At 41.5% G+C, this 20694-nt stretch overlaps 1 protein-coding gene across 7 annotated transcripts in view; it reads right to left on the bottom strand.

The window, feature by feature from the left end:
• nav2a (neuron navigator 2a) overlaps positions 1-20694 on the bottom strand; it is a 411462-nt gene that overhangs the window by 171909 nt on the left and 218859 nt on the right. For all 7 annotated transcript variants that reach the window (XM_069904879.1, XM_069904824.1, XM_069904830.1 and 4 more), the window contains one exon: positions 19335-19457. In XM_069904879.1, coding sequence (XP_069760980.1) covers positions 19335-19457 — 123 coding nt within the window. The remainder of the gene's footprint in view (positions 1-19334; positions 19458-20694) is intronic.

Below are 20694 nucleotides of genomic sequence, written 5' to 3'. Positions count from 1 at the left end.
CCCTGACCTAACTCAGAGGTAATCAGGGAACCCAGTTAAACTTAACACCGGTAGCTTGAAACAAAAATGGCCGACCCGGTTGCTCCGGTGATGTCAGCACACGCATATGTGTGTCACCAGGCTGCATCGACTGAAATGCGCAGTCCTTACATCCTGCTGCTCCTCCAATGACTGCAGCATTCGCCTGACAGGGGTGGTCACAACAGTTCCCTGCTGTACTGCAGCACAACAGAGTTGATCCGCCTTAAATCGCCGGGTTGGTGATTTAATAGGTCAATCCCCCTGCCCCACTAATTGCTCCCAGGTCCCAGGAGGGCTACGCAGGTGCTGCAGTTTAAAAGTACCTAACAAATTGAGAGTGAGGGGCGACATGTGCAAAATAAACTTGTGCAACACACTATTTAGTTTACGGAGATATTTTTACTCAGCAAAGAATCATTTAACTACAGCAAATAAATTGACATCCATGAATAAAACTACAGCAAAGCAGGGTTCTCTGAAACAAAATGCAGTGAATGGCAGATAGTTGCAAAATGTACATTACATACATATAATTAATCCCATTGACTTCAAACTCCACAACAATACCTGGCCAGAAGGCTGTTGCGATTCCGAAGATTGATGGGAAAAATATAATCAATCATTTAAATTCTGGCTGAGGCTTTTGGCATCACACCATAGAGCCAGGTGTTCATTTCTTTTTAATTTTAGAGATGTAGTACGGTGACAGGCCCTTCTAGCCCATGAGCCTGCGTCACCCAAATACACCGATGTGATCAGTCAATGTTCTCACCCCACACTCTTTGGAATTTGGGAGGAAACCGACCGGAGCACCTGGAGGAAACCCGTGCTGACAAGTGGAGAACAGACAAACTCCTTACAGAACACCGGATTCGAACCCAAATTGCTGGTTGTGCCAACCAAACGTGCTACCCCAAATTGTTGATTTCTCAATTTTTAATCAAATCCTATTGATGATTTTTGCTATCTAATTCGTTTCCACACTCCACCTTACCAAGTGCTTTGTAATTCTTTGGAATTATGAGCATTTTCCTCACGAATCCTGAGTTGGACACTCACCGACTCTGGGGGGGGGGGGGGGGTGGGAAGGGGGAACTCTCTTTTGCTTCTCTTTCTCAGACTGTAAGGGGCACTGGGTAATTTGTGCAGATGGCAAATCTTTATGGTAGACAAAAGGAAATTCCATGTAATACCATGGTTTTGTTTTTCCTCTGACCTGCTGGTCTCAGAGATTCCATATTTTTCTGCTGAAATCAGTGACTTTTATGGAGCCATAAAGTTTTGCAACATGGAAGCAAACTCTTCAGCCCACTTGTCCATGCCAACCAAGTTATCTGCCAAGCTTGTCCCATATCCCTCTGAACCTTTCCTATCTGTGTACTTTTCTAACTGTTTATAAACATTACAGTTGTACCTGTGCCCATTACTTTCTCTGGCAGCTCATTTCATTTCCCTCCCACCTTCTTGTGTGGAAAAGGTGTCTCTCAATTTGGCACAACATCAAGGGCCAAAGGGCCTGTAATGTGCTGTAGTGTTCCATGTTTAATCTCACTCCCTTCATCTTAAATACTATGCCCTGTAGTTTCAGGTGACAGACCAGCGAGAGCTCGGAGGTTGAAGAACACACAGGCTGCTGGTGACTGTAGTCAAGAGACTCGCACCACGCTGTGGACTGCTGGAGACTGGCTGAAAGGGGACAAGGTATCAGAACCAGGATGCGAGAGGGTTGCGAGGGTACTGAGGGCTCGCTGATCTTTTCGGAGGTTCGGATCTGGAGTTTGGGTCGCCAATGGTTTGGACTGAAGGCTGTGTGGCTGCAGGAGTGCTGGAGGCAAATCCACGGACACTCACCGACTCGGGGGGTGGGGGGGGGGGGATCTCTCTTTCGCTTCTCTTTCTCAGACTGTAAGGAGTGCTGGGCAATTTGAGCTGATGGCAAATGTTGTGTGTTTTGTAGACAAAAGGAAATTTAATGTAATACCATGGTTTTTGTTTTTTTACATGACAGTAAAAGAATCTTGAAATCTTTCCCTGGGAAAAAGATAGCCTATTTATGTTAAACATGCCTCAAATGATTTTGTAAATCTCAGTAAGGTCCCCCACCATGGCAGACCCAAGTTGAAATCCAACTTTTACAGGTGGAGAAATATAAATTTGAAGGACTTCAAGTTCGTCTGCAATTTTTTTAAAAAGACGTCTCAGTTGTGGTAACTACCAGTTTGTTGTCACAATACTACAAATTCTGCTTAACCAAGCTGAAGCTATCTGCAAATTGGAGGTACAACACCTCATATTCTGTCTGGGCCCTCTCCAACCGGAGTATTAATATTGACTTCTCCATTTTCTGTTGGGTCATCCATCTGTCTTGTCTGACTCTCTCCCCTCTCCCTGTCTTTCCCCATCCCTCTATCTCCTTTCCTTCAGCTCCCCACCCCCTTCCCTTCCATTAGGAGAGCTTCCCCCTCCCCCATAACCTCAGCTTTTGTCTCCTCTGCTCTCCCACATATGCGTGTGTGTTTATAATTTATACACAGTATTATAAATCTACTTATGACTAAATAGAGTTATGAATTTATATGCTTTTTTCATTCAAAAGAAAACCTCCAGTTTTTTTTTGCTTCTTGTTAATCTTTTCCTTTCCTGGAGCTTCTGACCCTTGATTTATGTGGTTTCATGGGTGCTGGAAGCTCGTACAGTAGGCTCTTTGTCTCCTTTTACCAGTGTCACAGACCCATCAGTACAACAGAATACAAGACAGTCAAGGCTAACCTTGTTCTTATCCAGATTTGTTTCCTCTCTCCAAATGAATTCACCTCAGATCACCTTTCAGCACAGCACAGATGTTAAATCTGGGATCATTTCTTCAAATGGACAAATACCCTTGAAGAAATTACCTCTATACATTGCCATTCACAATATTAGATTCCCCAAAGTGTTTTAACTATTTTTGAAGTGTAATCTCCTGATGGAAGTGCTTGAATTGTGTGAAGCAAATAATTCAAAGGCAGTACAGAGGAGTATCTTAATTAATTGGCTTCACCATATGTGATTAATCACCAGACTGAATACATTCCCTTTCCTTGACTGCAAGGTCTTTCAAAAGGTGGGAAACACGAAAAGAACTGAGATTGTAGTAAAAGCACACAGAAATGCTGGAGGTGCTCAGGCAGTCTTGAAGAACCTTGATGAAGGGCTCAGGCCCAACACAGCGGTTATATATCTTTACCTCCTATGCTGTGGGACTATCTGAGTTGCTCAAGTATTTCTGTGTGTTTCTACTTTCACAAGGTGGCCACTTGCTCAGTGTTTTACTGCTGTTTTGTTGTTGAGCCACTTTCAGGTGCATTCTCTGCCAAGAATGCGCCTGCAGAAACAGATACAGCTCAGTGGAATGGTCTTTCAGGTGGCAGCTCTGAAAGTGCTGCGCTGTCCACCTGAAAGGGACAGCTGCAGGAGAGGCGCCTTGGAGCGAACTCTGGCTCCTGTCAGCGTGGGAGTCAGGGTAGGGGCGGCTGGTGCGGGATGTCGGGGCAGGGGCAGCGGGGCTGTCAGGCACGAGAATTGGGGCTGTCAGGCGCGGGGATTTGGGTCACCGGCTGATTGTCATCAGCCCGCCCCCTAGTAGCCGTTTCCTTGCGGAGATTATACCTCTCAGGCTCTTCCACGTGGCCTCCCGACAGTCACATTTGGGTAGAATATGCGGCTTTACATCGGGGTATTCTGGCCACCTAAAAGAGGCTAAGTTCTCAACAGCAATAATAAACGGACCACACAGAATACCACTTTACCAGAGGATTGTGCTCGGACGTTTTGCTAGGAAAGGTGAACCCTACTTAGGAACCTGTTTAGTCCACTCTCTCTGCTTTAAGAGGTTTTAATTAGGTTTGGCATTGGAAATAAGATTTCTTTATACTCACACGGACCCCAGGCAATAGTATTCTTTTTCAAGACATTCTGGCTTGGCTGGTTGAATTACAGTGTCATTGGGAAAGGCACATGGAGTCAGGTTTCAATTTCTGTGTGTGGGTGTGGGGGAGGGGGAAATAATCAAAACAGCTGTTCAGACATACCCACACTGACAAGGACAATTACATTTTTTTCTCAAAATGCAGGAATTAATGATGCAATTTATAAAATGTGGAGATTAAACAAGAACGAATCAGGTGGAAATCATTGATTGGACTGCTTCCGTGTTTCCAATTACAATTCATGTCTGGAAGAGCCATTGTATGAGTTGGAAGGGGTTAGCAGTGGGGTTGTTGGTCCTCATTGGAAATTAAGGACTGCATTACGCACTGCACTATCTGCAAATATGCCATCCAGCTGGCTTTCTGAGGACTATCATGAGAAGTTGCCATCTACTGTCTCACTGGTATGCGGATGAGGGAGGGGAGACAGTAGAGATGGTGAAATCAGGAGAGAGAGAGAGAGAGAGAGAGAGAGAGAGAGAGAGAAGGCCATTTCATGTCAGGCCTCTGCCTGGAGACCGGCTACAAGAGCGGATAACAGCCCTAAAAGGAGGCTCCTCTTAGCACCCTCTGAAGCTGATGGAGGTGGGGAAATTGGTGCCATAGCATCACCCATTAAATACGTGGCAGAGAAATGGCCATCTTCCTTACCCAGAATCCCCCAGCAGCTGGAACCACTCTGTGGTTCCCAGAACAGTTCCAGCTGTGTGGGGGATTATGGGTAGGGAAGACTACTATTGCTCTGCCGCACTTTGAGCCGCAGAGAGCGGCCCGAAGGCCAAAGTGTCTCAGCCCCGCACCAGCTGCCCCCTGATGGCTCCCACTGCCCTTACCTTGGAGGAAGATGGCTGAATGGGGTCGCGGGCTGATAGCATCATCAGCCCGCCCCTAACCAGCCATTTTCAGGTTAGGTGGCCGATCGCAGCCTTCTGCCTATCATCCTTCCCCGAGAAGGGTTGGAATTGGCACCTCAGAGCCGGCCACGGCACATTCAGGAAGGTACGTCTTTAGCCGTAAGGGCAAAGAACCTCCGGCGGAGAGAGAAAGCGCACAGTGGGTTTGAGCAGATGATGGTTTTGCAGCACCAGGGAACACGGGCACTCAGACAGGTGATTGGTTCAAGATGAGGTCGTGCAGAAGGGAAGGGGAAGTCATTTTCTCATCTGGCAGCTAGTTCAGATCATTTCCATGCTACTCAGTCTGTGTCAGTCCAAAGTAGCCAGCAATAGACACTCATTTGGATTAGAGTCCAAGTTCCATATAATGTTCCAAAGGGATCTCAATGTTCAATGTAAATACATAGGAACAATGTATAAATACGCTGAAATTCTTACTTGCTGCAGCCAAACAGGTACACCAACTACAAATGCAAGATGGAAAAAGAGATAATAAATATCAACAGATGGATAAATATTCACAGTTACAGATAGAGCTAATGGTTAGAGAGGGTTAGCCTGGTACAAAAATCAAAAGTTAAAAAGGGGATTGGTGGGTCAGGTCACATCCTCATCATTTGGCTCAAAGACAAGGTGGGGTAGCTATTCTAGTGGGGAAGAGTTGCAGGTGCAGAGGATGATTACAGGCAAAATTGGAAGATTCGTCATGGTGCACTGTCAGATATATTCAGAACCCTGGACCCTAGTGAATGTCTACATTCCAAATTATGATGATGAAAAATTTATTCAGGACATTTCCCTTCGATTGGCAGAGGCAAATGAAAATATTCTAATGGGGGCATTTTTAATCTATGGCTGGATAAAAAACTGTTCTTGAAACTCGAGGTACTGGACCTTCTGTGCCTTCTGCCTGAAGGAAACAGTGAGAAGTGACTGTAACCAGGGTGATGGGGGTTCTTCTTGATGTTGGCAGTCCTGTTGAGGCAGTGTTGTTTCACATTGGCGCTTTCAATGCACAGGAGGTCGGTGCCCAGTCACAGTAATGCAGCACAGCTGCAGTGATTGCATGGGGGACTATCGCAAAAAGTCATCAATATCTTGATTTAAACCAGGAAAGTCTGCAGACACTGTGACTCAAGTAATAACGCAATGCTAGAGAAACTCAGCAGGTTAAACAGCGTACTTTATATAACAAAGATAAAGAGACATAATCAAAGTTTTCAGATTGAGCCCTTCATCAAGGTAGACAGGTGTAGGGGGAGGGGCAGGGGGAGGAGGACGTTCCCACAGGCAGGAGATAATAGGTGGATATGGGAGGGAGGGCACACACACCAGCATACAGGGGGAGGGGGGAAGGCTCTGAGAATGAAGAAGGATGGGGGTGGAGATCCAGAAGAAAGAAAACAAGATAGGAGACCTTCAGAAACCAGAGAAGTCGATGTTAATGCCATTCAGTTGGTGAGTGCAGAGACGGAAAACTAGGTGCTGCTCCTTCAATTTATGGGTGGCTTTGGCTTGACAGTAAACGAAGCCATGGACAGACATGTCAGCGAGGGAGTGGGGCACAGAATTGAAATGGTTGGCCACTGGGAGATCCCTGCTGTCATTGATCAGGACAAAGCAAAGGTATTCAGCGAAGCAATCTCCCAGTCTACGTCCAGTCTCTCCGATGCAGAGGCTGCAGAGATAAATATCTTACACTTTAGGGGAAAAAAAAGATTTTTTTTTAAAGGCACAATCAAACAATATACAATTGAATTGTTTGGGAATGGTTTGATGACAATTTCAAATTGGATCCGAGGTGGTTTCGGTTTTGCAGCCCATCTTTCCCTGATTCAAACTTGTCTACTTTTAATCACTAAATTCTGCGCAGCATCAGTTTATTTTCTGGATCCTGCTCACAACTGTTCCACTTCACAGTGCAAACAGCTGTTGTTACATCAGCTGCAAACTCCCATCTTACTCTTCCAATTCAACCAGGACCCAACATGCCACAGAAAAGGTGAGTCGCATGGAAGACAGGCTTCCATTGCTGCTTCAAGAAGTGAACTCAGCTGTGATTTCCCAATGTTTCCATTAACCTGTCCCTCAACCATTAAATTAATTCTGTCTCGCTCACACGTTTGAGATGCTGGAGGGGACTGCAACTTGTAAGGTCTGAATATTATGCTAATAGAGTTATGTGTGAAAAAATACACAAAACCTGGCAGTGATTAATGAATTCTGACAGAAAGGTAGAATATGATCATCACAAACAAATCCTGGGGGAGCCTTACATAGATAATTTACTGCAAAAGCTATTGATAATCAATCTACTGATTCAATCCATTTGTGGGCACAGATGACTTTAAATTTACTATTCATATTTCAAACGAATCTAAAATTAATTCCTTTAAGCAAAGGCTTTTTTTCTAAAAATTGTTTTTAAAATATTTTAAAACCAGAAGTTTTCCCTGAGGCAATGACACTCAGCATCACAAAACAGAACGACTGCTGCCTTGATCTTTTGATCGAACTCCTGATTTAACATGTACAGAGCTAAGGGTGGACTGTGTCCCTGAAAGCTGAAAAAGAACAGCTACACTGAGCCATCACAGATGCAAGGATGCACAAAATAGAAAGCCTGAATCAAGTCTCAAAGAAAACAAAATGATGATTACAAACTTGACAATCTATTTTCCAAAATAGCTGTGCGGTTAGTGCAATGCTGTTGCAGAACCAGGAACTAAGGTTCGAATCCTGCGCTTTCTGTAAAGGGTTTGTACATTCTCCCCGTGTCTGCGTGGGTTTATCCAGATGCTCCAGTCTCCTCCCAATCTCGAAAATGTACAGGAGTGTTGGTCAATTGGGCGGCATAAGCTCGTGGGCCAAAAGGGTCTGTTACCATGCTGTATGTCTAAACTTTTTTAAAAATTAAAAGGAAGAGCCAAAGTAAAAGGAGCAAGTAAATTTTAGCAGCACTCTGTTGGTCAGATAGTAGGCAGTCTCATTGAGATTGAGATACAACCCTAAAAGAGCCAAACCTTGGAATAAATACATATTAATGTCAGTATGATAAGAATTTGAATTTTTACTTATTTTTCAGGCGATGGGGATTCCTGGCAAAGCAAATATATATTTACTCACCTTAAATTGCCCTTGAGAAGATAGTGGTGAATCACCTTCTTTTCCTGCTGCTGACCAAATGGGGATGATATTCCCATAATCCTTTTGGACAGGAAGTTCCAGGATTTGGACCCAGCACCAATGAAGGAATGATGTTCTATTTCCAAGTCAGGATGGTGCAACATCAGGAAGGGGGCCTGCATACTCTGCATTTGGTGCCTGTGTCCTCTGTGGTGACTGATCTCTCAAGGTTTTGGAGATACAATTTGGGATAAACCATAAGACATTGGAGCAGAAATAGGCTATTCAGCCCATAGAGTTTTCCCCGCAAGTAGTGAGATGACCATGGAAATGGTATACAGCAATCACAGGTGATGGACAGAGTGGATGTTAAGAGTGACAAGCAATGGGCTGCTAATCATGTGACTCCTTCTGAATTTTCAAGCCTATCTCATTCACGGAGATGTCCAATTTACGAACAACCCATAGTTATGAACCAGCGAGCCAACTGGAAGTAGAATGGTGTCAAACTCCGGTTCAAAGGAGGGTCTATATCACCTAAAATGCCATTGATTAACCCTCTTTTAGCTTTTTCAAGAGATATCTTGAATATATGGTTTCGTAAATGGATTGTTAATGTTGAAGATTGTTATGAACGAGGTTAATTAATGTAATTTGAGCAAATGAGAAACAAATATGCTAGACCACATAATACTTTTTTGTTATTTTCAGTTAAGAGCATATTTGAGGGATAAGCTTGGACCAGCCATGTTTCTGTCTAGTTGTATTTGAGGTAGAACTTCTTATTAGGAGTGGGATTGTTAAAAAATTCACTTCTTTGATATATTCATGGTTACAAGCAGGAACTCTTAAACTAGGATTACATAGATGTAGACAGTGATGGGAAACAGACTTGAATATTATAATACACCAACAAATGTGGGAAAATTTATGAAGGGATTGCTAGACTAACACTATTAATGTAAGATGTAGAGTAGTTCAATACAATTTTTTTCTTCAATTATATCTTGCATCACAGAAGTTGAATAGATTGAAATCAGATTCATCAGACCAGTGGTTTAAGTGTGGTAAAATAAGTAGGATCTTTTATGCATTCAACGTGGTCTTGTCCCAATGTGAGACCTTTTTTTGGGCAGCTTTATGTAACATTTTGGAACAAGTTACAGAAATTGCTTTTCCGCAAAGTCCCGATTTATTTTTATGAGGAAATATTGAAGGTACAAGTCCTAAATTTAGACCATCAATGTATTAACTGAAATTTGTTCAATTAGCGGAAGCAAGAAAATGTATTGTAATTACTTGGAAATCTGATACATCTTTAACTATGCCAAGATGGCATGCTGAAATTCAAAGTGGTATTCCTTTATACAAAATAAGTTATTTATAATTTAGGAAATAAATACTCTATGTTTTTAGAAATTTGGCACCTGTACATTCAAATAATGGAATTAAATTTGTAGTGATCTCCTTCTTATCCCTCTAGTCCACAGATGATTTGTACTGGACGACATCTCTCTCCACAATCCAAGATCTCTTTTCTTTCTCCATTTCTTTTTATACCTATAAAGTTTTATTTTTTCAGTTTGTATATTGTTTCTTTGAATGGGGTGGTTGGTTGGGTCGGAGGGAAGGTTTTTTGGATTGGGGTGAAAACCATCACGTATGTAATCAATTTGCTCTTTTTTTATATCTGTTGTATTATAATATAGTTTCTGAATGTATGTAATTTTAAATAAAATATACAATAAAAAAACTTTTCTAGTTCGAGTGTGATTGAGTATAAATGATATTTTGAATTCAAAAGTGGGCCCCAACCCTGTCCACTCTGACGCGGTCCCCCCTGCTTGCTCAGACAAGGCCGCCACCCGGTCTGCTCCAAAGAATAGGGATTAATGGGTCCCTTTCAGAATGGTAGGCAGTGATTAGTGCTGGGACCGCAGCTATTTATAATATACATTAATGATTTAGATGAAGGGATTAAAAGCAACATTAGCAAATTTGCAGGTGACACAAAGCTGGGAGCCAGTGTGAAATGTGAAGAGGATGTTATGAGAATGCAGGGTGACTTGGACAGGTTTGGTGAGTGGGGAGATGCAGTTTAATGTGGTGGCAAGAACAGGAAGGCAAATTACTATTTGAATGGTGTCAAGTTAGGAAAAGTGGAAGTACCACGAGATCTAGCTGTCCATATTCATCAGTCACTGAAAGTAAGCATGCAGGTATAGCAAGCAGTGAAGAAAGCTAATGGCACGTTAGCCTTCATAACAATTGGAGTTGAATATAGGAGCAAAGAGGCCCTTCTGTAGTTGTACAGAGCCCTAGTGAGAATACACCTGGAGTATTGGGTGCAGTTTTGGTCTCCAAGTTTGAAGAAGGACATTCTTGCTATTGAGGGAGTGAAGTGTAGGTTCGAGGTTAAGTCCCAGGGTAGCAGAACTATCATATGTTGAAAGATTGGAGTGATTGGGATTGTATATACTGGAATTTAGAAGGATGAGAGGGGATCTAATTGAAACACGCTAGAGACAGGGAATATGTTCCCGATATTGGGGGAGTCCAGTTTAAGAATAAGGAGTAGGCCACTTTGAAGAGAGTTGAGGAAAACCTTTCTCACCTCGAGAGATATGGTTCTGTGGAATGCTCTGCCTCAGAAGACAGTGGAGGCCAATTCTCTAGATGCTTTCAAGGAAGAGTTAGATGGATCTCTTAAAGATAGCGGAGTCAAGGGATATGGGGAGAAGGCAGGAGCGGGGAACTGACTGTGGACGATCAGCCATGATCACAGTGAATGGTGGTTCTGGCTCGAAGGGCCGAATGGCCTACTCCTGCACCTATTGTCAATTGGCTGCCACCACTCTCCCCCCCACCCCCTTCTCTGGATTGGATAACTTCTGAATTGGATAGAAAAATTGGCTCCAGTTTTCCATGTGGTAAATCACCCAAATAAAGTTCTTGTCTGCTAATTCTGGTCGCCAGCACCTTTGTGAGATATGAAAACTTGTACTCCAAACTAGTATTGTTAAAACTCTGTATGATAGCATTTGCTGATGTGTCTTGAATTTTAAGTGTTTTCCTCTTTGTTTTCTTCTGCTACTAATGTGCCATTTTGAGAATACTGGCCACCCTCTAGTCACTTCCAAGAGTTCACTTCTCCTGTTTGATCATGGATTTTTTTTTAATATAGTGAATACTAAACAGAACATTATCCATATTTACTCCCTCCTCCCACCCACTTGCCAAAATCATCCTTATACAGTAGCCTCCAGCACTTAATGACATATGAAGTGGGTGCTGAATTGTCAATAAAACTGAAGTGATTTATTAATTTTACTTTATGACATTGATATGGTCGTCAAAGACTGGCCGAAGGACACTAATCTGTTTTTTATTAAAAATCCGTCTTAGATTTGCTTAGGTATAGTAGTTAGTGTTAGGAAGTGTTTTATAAGCATTGCAAGATAAAATATACATTAAATATGCTATATAGTGAGATAAAAAATTTGCCTAACTGATGCTAAACATGTACTTGTTCCCATTTAAATAAACTCGTATTTAACCCAGTGACTGCCTGTACTTTGAATCTCTGTCCTATTGCCTTGTTACAGAATGTGTTGTTTAACATCTGCTGGAATCTGAGTCCTCAACAGAATTCAAGATGGAGTTTCCCCCTGAAACCCTTCATTTCAGCTTTTAGGGGGAAACCTTTGCTCAGAAAAATATTAACTCAGAAATTCAATCAAATATTAACTCAGAAGTTCAATCAAAGCAGTAATATTCTCATTCTGTGCTGTTGGGTATAAGTGCTTGAAGGGAAAATTTAATTTTTAAAATTATTTTTAAAACACTTTTTGGATGAAAAGCTAAAACACATTACTATGCCAGCAAGAAAAAGGAGTCATCAACAAGACAATTTGGGTCTGCAGGGACTGTTAATTGCTTCCTGAGATACTTCAAATGCATAAAGGATTGGGGGGTGGGGGGGGAGACCTCAAGAAGAAACACACCCTGCAGTTTAGTTTTATTGGAAGCAATGTTCTGGCAATGATGGGGACAGGGAATTACCAGCTCCACAACACAAGGGCTCAGGGCTGAAACATTGGTTCCCTTTTGCTTCCTCTGTATGCTGCGTAACCTGCCAAATTTCTCCACCACCTTTACGCGTTGCCCTTGACCCAGCGTCTGCAAATTTTCTTGTTTAACATGGATTGAAAAACTGTTGTTTTCCTTCTCTTATTTCTCTAGTTTGATCATATCTTTACATCTCATTTTGAAAGAATGGAATTTTTTTTTTAAATAGATTTTCCCAAAAGCCTTTGACCCCCCCCCCTCCACCAGAAATGTAAGCTCACAGTAAAGCTGTTTGAAAACTCAAGAATGAAGAGGAAGGTTGTCACAGTGGTTTTGAAAATAGTTGGAGGCAAACAGCAGCATTTCCTCTGATGGATTGGTTTATAAATGTACCGACAAATGTGGTAAAAGAGAAGGATAGGCCCCAAGCTCCCTCACCGATCTGTTAAATTAACTGATCTTGCTCAGGGCAAGGTGCAAGGACACAAGATGTTTTAACTATTCTGTGACCAAAGTGATGAGTCTCCTATAAAACACTTCCTACCTCTGTAATACAAAAGGTTTAAAGAAGGACTAAAATCTTTGAAAATGTAGTCATTGCCAAGGAATTTAGCACTGGTGCAAAATTCTTAGGATTAAAACTCAAATCTCCATGTATGCAACAGCAAAACAATGATCGCCTCAAAATGAATTCCTGGCTTATATCACTGCATGTTATAGAAAGTTAAAGCCCCTAAACATTGAAACAGAACAATGACAAACAGATAGTGTGTTTAGTATGATAGACAATGAATAAGGTTCCAGATATGCAAATAAATTCCTTTGAACAATTTCTTTCTCCAACTGCTGCTGTTCAATGTGATAGTTACCTTGACAATGTTAGTCCGCAGCCTTTTATGTCTATTTTCACTCTGTTCGAAAATAAGCTCAATTTAGATTTAAATATTTAGATGCTTAAACTTGGGAGATACAGCATGATAACAAGACCTGCTTGTCCATGAGCCTGCACCGCCCCAATTCACCCATATGACCAGTTAACATACTGGCCTTTACGTCTTTGCAACGTGGGAGGAAATCTATGCACACAAGGGGAGATGTACAAACTCCTTGTACAAACCCGGGTCAGTGGTGCTCTAATAGCACTGCACTAACCATGCCACTCTTTCCCATCTTTCTTCATTTCCCCTTCTTTCTCTCTCCCCTTCTCTTTATTTGCAACTTAGAACACACTTTTTCTGGTTTTCCCAGTTCTGATGAAAAGTCAATGACCTGAAACTCTGACTGCTTAAACCTTCATTGATGCTGTCTGATGCACTGAGAGCTTCCAGCATTTTCTGTCATGTCCTGTCAATAAACTCAGCAGATGAAGCAATGCTAGTCTTACAAAAAGAATGTCAGTTTACGGCTGATTTAACTAATGATGTATCCAATGTACATTAGCAATTAAGAGATTTTTCACAGTATAAATGTTCCGTCACCAAATAAGCTTTAAATTAATTTTATGTACCAGTACGTTTTTCAGTCTCTTTCATCTCCTTTCAGCTTTAGCAGTTGAATGCCCTGATGTCAAACACCCAGAACCCAGACACCCTCCATGCCAAATACCTTCCATTCGACAGGACCACTCCTCCTCACTCCAACTGAACACAGCCTGAGACTGGAAATTGCCTGTAGACCTCAACCAGCGACTCATCTTTCCACTGGAAATTCCCAGCACCAACCTGAGACCAGATCTGGTACTCTGGTCCCAGCTCTCACCAGATTGTCTTCATTATTGAGCTGCAGGACCACTACAGCTTTTTGGAGGAAGCCTGCAGTGTAAATCATACTGGAAAAATTCCTTGTCCGTCATCCACTCTACTGAACGCCCAACCACCAGGACTGTTGTACTCAGGGGCTTGCAGTCTAAAAAGGTGCCCAGTGGGAACAACCACACGGGCAGTAATTATGTTAATTTTTTCTGTTTTTCCCGACACTGCAGTCTGAAAAACATTAATGAATTACCACTTAACTGGAGCAATCTTTGACCAATACCATACAGTTCCTCCTCAGCGGACAACACCTCATTCTAACATTCAGTCCTGTCAATTGAAATTGCATCACCTCCAAAGCTAGAACCTCCTTCTTCAGATACAGAGACCAAAGCTGCTCAAATTATTCTACTTGCTGTCTCACTACTGAAGCCCAATACAAATACAGCAAAACATCTTCCCATTGTTAACTAACCCTTTATTCGTAATGATCAACTTTCTATTTGTCTCATTAATGGTCAGCTATCGCTTTCTGCTCTCTGCGTACTACATTCCCAGTGCTTCCAATTTCTTGTTCTCTGAAAATTAGAGAGAAGGTTTTGCAAATTCCTCTCCCTCACTTTTTGCTTACTCTCCACATAACCTTTCACTTGGCGGACTTCACATCCTGCTTACTTTCCCTTCCGCCACTATATTAACAAGCATGAGAACATTACACTGTATTGTTTCACCAAAATAATTAAATTGTGTTGTAAATAGCTGAGGGGACAATCACGCCGTCCTCTCCGACCAACAACCAAGACAATCTGCCAATTAGAAGACTGGTTTGTACCTCCTCAGTTTACAGCCCACGTTGAGATATTACCCTGACACTTCATTCAGATTCAAGTGCACTTGAAATTCCAGGTGTGCAGCGTCCATTGCTTCCCCAGTATCACAGCAGTGAAAGGAACCACATGTGGACCAATGTGGCACACCATAGAAAATGTGGCCAAGAACCGCAGGACGAAGGGTGAGACACAATGTGAAATTTAAGTGACTTCCATCACTTCCCCTACTCACCCTGCTGTGTCAAACCTCAAAAATAAAGTCAATGATGATGTCAACTTCATGAGATACTTCTCACTGACTGGAATTTTCTCATGCCAAAGCCTCAATAATGGATTCCAGCTCAAAACCTTCTCAAATGAAGGAATGGGGGCTAAACCAGGCAAACTTATTTTTCAGTTGAAGTTAAAGCATTGGATGAAGAGTCACTGCTTTGAGCATAAATCATTGAACAGTGTAAAAGCAACTTAAACATAGCCAAAACCAACACATTAAGTTGTTAGTGATAGTCTTCAGAAGCTATAATGTGGTTTTTAGCTGGGATTAAAGAAGGTGGAGGCAGGAACATGACACTTTAGAAATTAAATGGAGTACTTTTCCAAATTTCTATTTCAAACACCAACTTCAACATAAAAGTCTTCTTCAAAAGGTTCTATTTAAAGTTATTCCATTTCACTGTGATCTCACTAATTCACAACTTGCAGGAGTCTGGTTTCTCCGTAATCCTCTTTTACTTCCAAACTTGGTGACAACCTTGGGTTATCTAGATGACTAAATGTGACACAGAGAATTAAAGGCAGATTTGAAGAGCATGCCTTCAGAAAATATTTGGTTAAGAAAATGAAATCGACATCTCCCACATTGCCAGATGCAATGTTTTATTCCAGATATTTTTCTCAGTGCCGAGCCATGGAAAATTTTGGGGATTCTTATAATATTCTTCCTCTCTCCTGAATCCAGTTGAAGCAGTAGTTCACATGGTTGGCAATGTATCAGCATTCATGTTGTGTCAGTACATGGTCCACAGCAATATTAATGATTCTCAGAGCCAGATTTTTGCCTCCAATCACCCAGAACTCATTCAGTTCTATGGTATTCATGTCATTGAACCTTTGTTCACAGGCCACCATCTGAATGCAGAGGCACTGTTGACTGTCAAATAAAACACTTCACACTACACTCCACACATTTAAAACAAAATATTGGAAGCCTCTTGCATAATGGAGGAAATGGCAACTATCCTGGTTTCTCCAAATGGCCGTATGCATGTACTTCCCAAAGTAGATGAAGAGTTGAGGAGGGTCGGATCCCTGAAGTATTGTATTCCTTCTTGGACCTTGTGTCTCAGTGTTCATGTGAAGGTCAGCTAACTTGGCACAGTCGGAAAATTTGAACCAGGATGGCGCAGCTGCTCAAGGGATGGATTTAACAATGATCTATCTGGAAACCAAATGAACGAAAATATTCTCATTCATGGTCAAACCTCGGAACACACTGGATGAAGCCTTGTACTTAAACTTGGTCCTCTTCTCTCCAGCAGTTGTATGAAGAATGTTCGGAACTTGCCATTGGATAGCTCTCAGGCTTGGGAGATTCAGCTGGATTTCACCTGGTTTGCTCAGGGTATCTTAGCGGCAGTCTCTCACTGATTGGTGCCAGGGCAAGCATCGGGATCTAATGTACGTGCACTTCTGATTCACTGCGGAGGCTGCTACTGTTGGCTTATTAAAGCTTGTAGAAATCAAGAGTACAAATTTTTGCAACTTCTATCACAGTCACTCTCCAAAGAGTAAGTGGTCCTCCTCTGGTGTATGCATTAATTGTTGGGAAACAAGAAATTCTGGAGATGATGAGGTCCAGTGCACTACACAAATGAGCTGAGGAAGCTCGGCAGCTCACACAGTACCCAAAGGGAGCAAAAGGCAGTTGAGCTTCTCTCAGAAAAGTTATTTCCTGACGCATCACTTGCATTATGCATTTAACACATGCAAAGGAGGACAAATCTGTGCTTTCTGCCCAAGATTATCATGTGGGTATATTTTTAAGAAGTAATGCAAAAAACAAATTACTTCTGTGAAAAAGTATGATCAATCCACACACAAATAACACTGGACAACAAAGATTTTGCTTCTTGAGCACTTTTGGGTATATTTTATGGATTTTGGGTTACTGATCACAAAATCACAGTAAAACTTTCCTATCACGTACTGAAAAAAACTTTTCATGATTTCCTTTCTTATTTTGTCATGAAGTGCATGCAACATGTCCTTGAAAATTCATTTTCTGCCTTCACACTTTGACTTCTTCCCAGCTGATCTTGGTGCCGTCAGTGACGAACATGGTAAAAGGTTTCCAAGGTCGTTGCGATCATGCAAAAGCGGAACCAGGGCAACTGGAATCCATCGACGCTGGCTGACTGTTGCTGGATGCTGACATGAGAGGCATCAGATGTTGAGTACAAATGAAAATCAGCAGCAAAACATTTTGCAGTCAGTTGAACTAAAGGAATGCGTCAACAGCATTATCTTGGCATTATCTTTTCGTCAGTTTGCTCTCCTCAATAGCTGCTGTGTTTCCCACATTACATCACTAGAGTTTTTTTTAGCCAGCAATATTGAAAAAATCTGTGAAAAATTTAACATAATTACTCACCTTGTGGTCGTTCACACTGTACTGCTTAAGTTCCTGTGCACGTTAGTCCCAGTGCCTTTATAACCATAACCATATAACCGTTTACAGCACGGAAGCAGGCCATGTCGGCCCTTCAAGTATGCAGCAACGTGGCCTGAGTCATCAGCTGGACGTCCAATTGATGAGGTGAGTTTTGCGGTGCAATTTAGACTGCAGGCTTCCTCCGAAAAGTTGTTGGGGTCCTGCAGGATAAATCGCGGTGCAGGAATTGACTAAAAAAATTCCTGCACTTTCCCTTTTAGACTGCCCGTGTAACGGCAAATTTCGCTGATTGTGCCGTTACATGCTTACAGTCTAAAAACCCTAACCTACTGTACTTCAAAAGTACTCAGTGGTTGCAAACTGGTTTGGAGCATCCAGAAATTTTGAAACGAACAATAACATTCACAGATGACTCAGTCTCAGTCTAATGTTCTTTTAAACTTCAGGATGAATTTTTAAGCCTTTCAATAACCACATTACCAGCTAAAAGGTGTATTTTCCAAAGTGCCGATACCAAAATAAGCTGTGTGGTGCTGTGAGTTAAAATATGGCACTACAGTCCAAACACAATCCCTTTTGCCACAGAAGATTTTTTCAAATTACCTATCCACATGATGAAAAAGAGTACAGATTAATTCAGGTGAAAAGGTTCCTCTCAGAGACACCGTTCAAAACGCCAGCTCGATACTTAACACTTGTTAATGCAGAACTAGAGCACTGTTTCCAGCTTTGGTCATTTTTTTAGCCAGGAAGGATATGGCAGCATTATAAATGGAACAGAGGATTTTGCTGAGGTAGGAGAATTATAGTTATGAAGAAAGATTGCTTTCTTTGGAACAAAAAGGGCTGAGGGGAGACTTAATTGAGATGCATTAAAGTGTAAGAGGCCAGAACAGAGTAGACAGGAAGAACCTCTTATTTCATTTACAACAAATGAACCTCACTAAAGAGCCGAGGTCTTTTTTTCCCCCCCCTCTCTTAAATAAATTTTACTTGCTTATTGTCAGGTTTCTGATGACAGACATCAAGTCAGTTGTGCAGCACTGTGAAGCATTTGAAGCAAAGGATTATCCCCATGGTTTGTTTACTAAGGCAGTGGAAACCTGAAGATCCAGCCTTTATTCAAATCCATCTGATATTGTGTGGCCTTCAAGTACGATAACAGCTTTAGAAATCATAACAGCATCATATAAAAACTATTGCAGAGTTATGATAGAGGTATGGCCAAACTCAAACACGTCGAACTCATTTCGGAAGAGGATCCTTTCAGATTTTTTATGATTTAATAAAGAAAAGGGGTTCTCATGTCTTTATCTGCAATTCTGCCTCCATGTATAAAGGATTCCTGGTAAACTATCCTTTGAAATTTGCTTATCAGCTGCCTTTATATTTTTCTCCACCACTGGCTCTTATTCCCCAGGTGCAAGATAAATTCATTAGATTACATAGGAACAAAAGACAGGAAGGGTTCTGTTATTATCTGTCGATCCAGCCCCAATAGATGCACAGTTCCAGTCACTGCACTTCTTAACAGCTGTATTGTAATCTGAAGTTTGGATGTTTTGCTCTTCATAATATTACTCTTGTTTGTTGCATCCAGGATGCACTCTAGCCAAATTTCAAAGCAGTCTGTGATTTGGACTGGAAATCATTTTTCAGCAGGTAACATTCAGTCCCCAATCCTCAATTCAGACATGAACATCAATAAAGCACTCTTAGCCCTCCTCTCTGATGCAAATAAGTCAAGACTTCTCAACCCTTTTTGTCTGTCAGATTATTTAATCACACCATGGCTATCCGGTCAGTATCTCCCTTCCATTTACAACGAGTGCCATTGATCAATGTACAGAAAACTATCTATTTTCTCTGCAGTTGCTGAACAAAGAAACGGCAACATTAATCACAAGGAAGGTTATTCTTTTCACAGAATGAGGATTGAGTCTTCAAGGAACAAGTACAGCTGGACGCAATAGTCCCTCATCCAGAAACAATAAGGTTCCTACCTATCTGCGTCACCCAGGCCTACAGATGTATTACGCTGGACATTTTCTCTCACAGCCGCCATTCCATCCGGCAAGCGGTTAAGTCGCCGAGTATAGAGTCCCAACCCACCATCCGTCAAGTATCTGCAACAAAACAGAGAGGCATGTTGTTTTCAGCTGTGATTAACTGCAATGGATCAGAATGCTCGAGTCAGTCCCCTGGAATAAGATCTTAGCATCCTGGGAGCAGCAGATACTGGCGCGACTCCACATTTGGTTTATTTCCATGTGATATTAGCCATATGCAGCTGTGCATCTGGCATTGTTTCTTTCTGAATTATGACTTCAATGCCCTCAATGAAAACTTGTGGGACAAACATGTTACCAGGCAATGTTGTGTGGACTTTGTGCCTCCAGTGTGCCATAGTTAATCAAGAAGTTTGAAGGGACAAGAGCAAGATCTTTAAAATCAAGTGCGGATCCTTTCCACCCTTCACGTTATATTATGTCTTCTTCACTTGAATATGCCATTTGGAAGCAAGATGAGTAACTCTCACATCAGTTATCTCCATGAGATTGCACACAAAGAATTGATCTTATATCTCTTTGTTCATCTGTTATTTATTTAGTCCTTTCCCAATATATTTCAAATTCCAGATTTATATTATTGTTTGACTGACTAATCTCTTGCAGTGCAACATTCTTCTTCTCACTTTTGTTTAGATATTGAGTTTCCTTTTCCCTAGACACAACTAATTTACCATCTCTCTTTCCCACTTTTACAAGGCATTTTCTTGTGTGTTCATCAGAACAGCACAATCCTTCCTCTTCCATGATCGGGTTTTGTTATCTCTGTGCTGTCCTGATCCTTGTCTGCAAGTTCATTCCAGTGATCTGGGTCCGAGCTTAGAATATCAAACTGCCAACAGTCAAGATTATTGCATTACTAAAACATTACAAGCCAATAAACTTGTATTATGTCTTGAAAAAAATGTATTATGTCAACCTGGAAATCAGAAGACAACTTGAGAATACAACAATGGTACATAGAAATAAATAAATGTATTCCATTAGAAAAAATAACATATAATTTAAGAAATAACATCACAATATTCGAACAAATATGGGAACCGTACATGAAGCACAATAGAGAAATCCTACCATGGACCTCCACCACCTAAAACGACAGAAGGAGAAAACAACGAAATGAACTGACTCAGTATATAAAAGTAAAAGATAAAAATTTCTTGTTTATTTTATTAAGTGACGACATTGTTTAACGGATTTAATGTATCTTATAGATTGAACTTTGAATAAATGGGAAGGGGGGTGAGGGAGGGAGGGAAGGGAGGGGGGAAAAGGGGAGAAAATGACAGTATAT

Source organism: Narcine bancroftii, chromosome 1 (assembly GCF_036971445.1).
Source record: "Narcine bancroftii isolate sNarBan1 chromosome 1, sNarBan1.hap1, whole genome shotgun sequence".
In the NCBI taxonomy this organism is placed as follows: Eukaryota; Metazoa; Chordata; class Chondrichthyes; order Torpediniformes; family Narcinidae; genus Narcine; species Narcine bancroftii.
The sequence above is the reverse complement of the archived record's forward strand: the minus strand, read 5'-3'. Positions and strand labels throughout refer to the sequence as shown.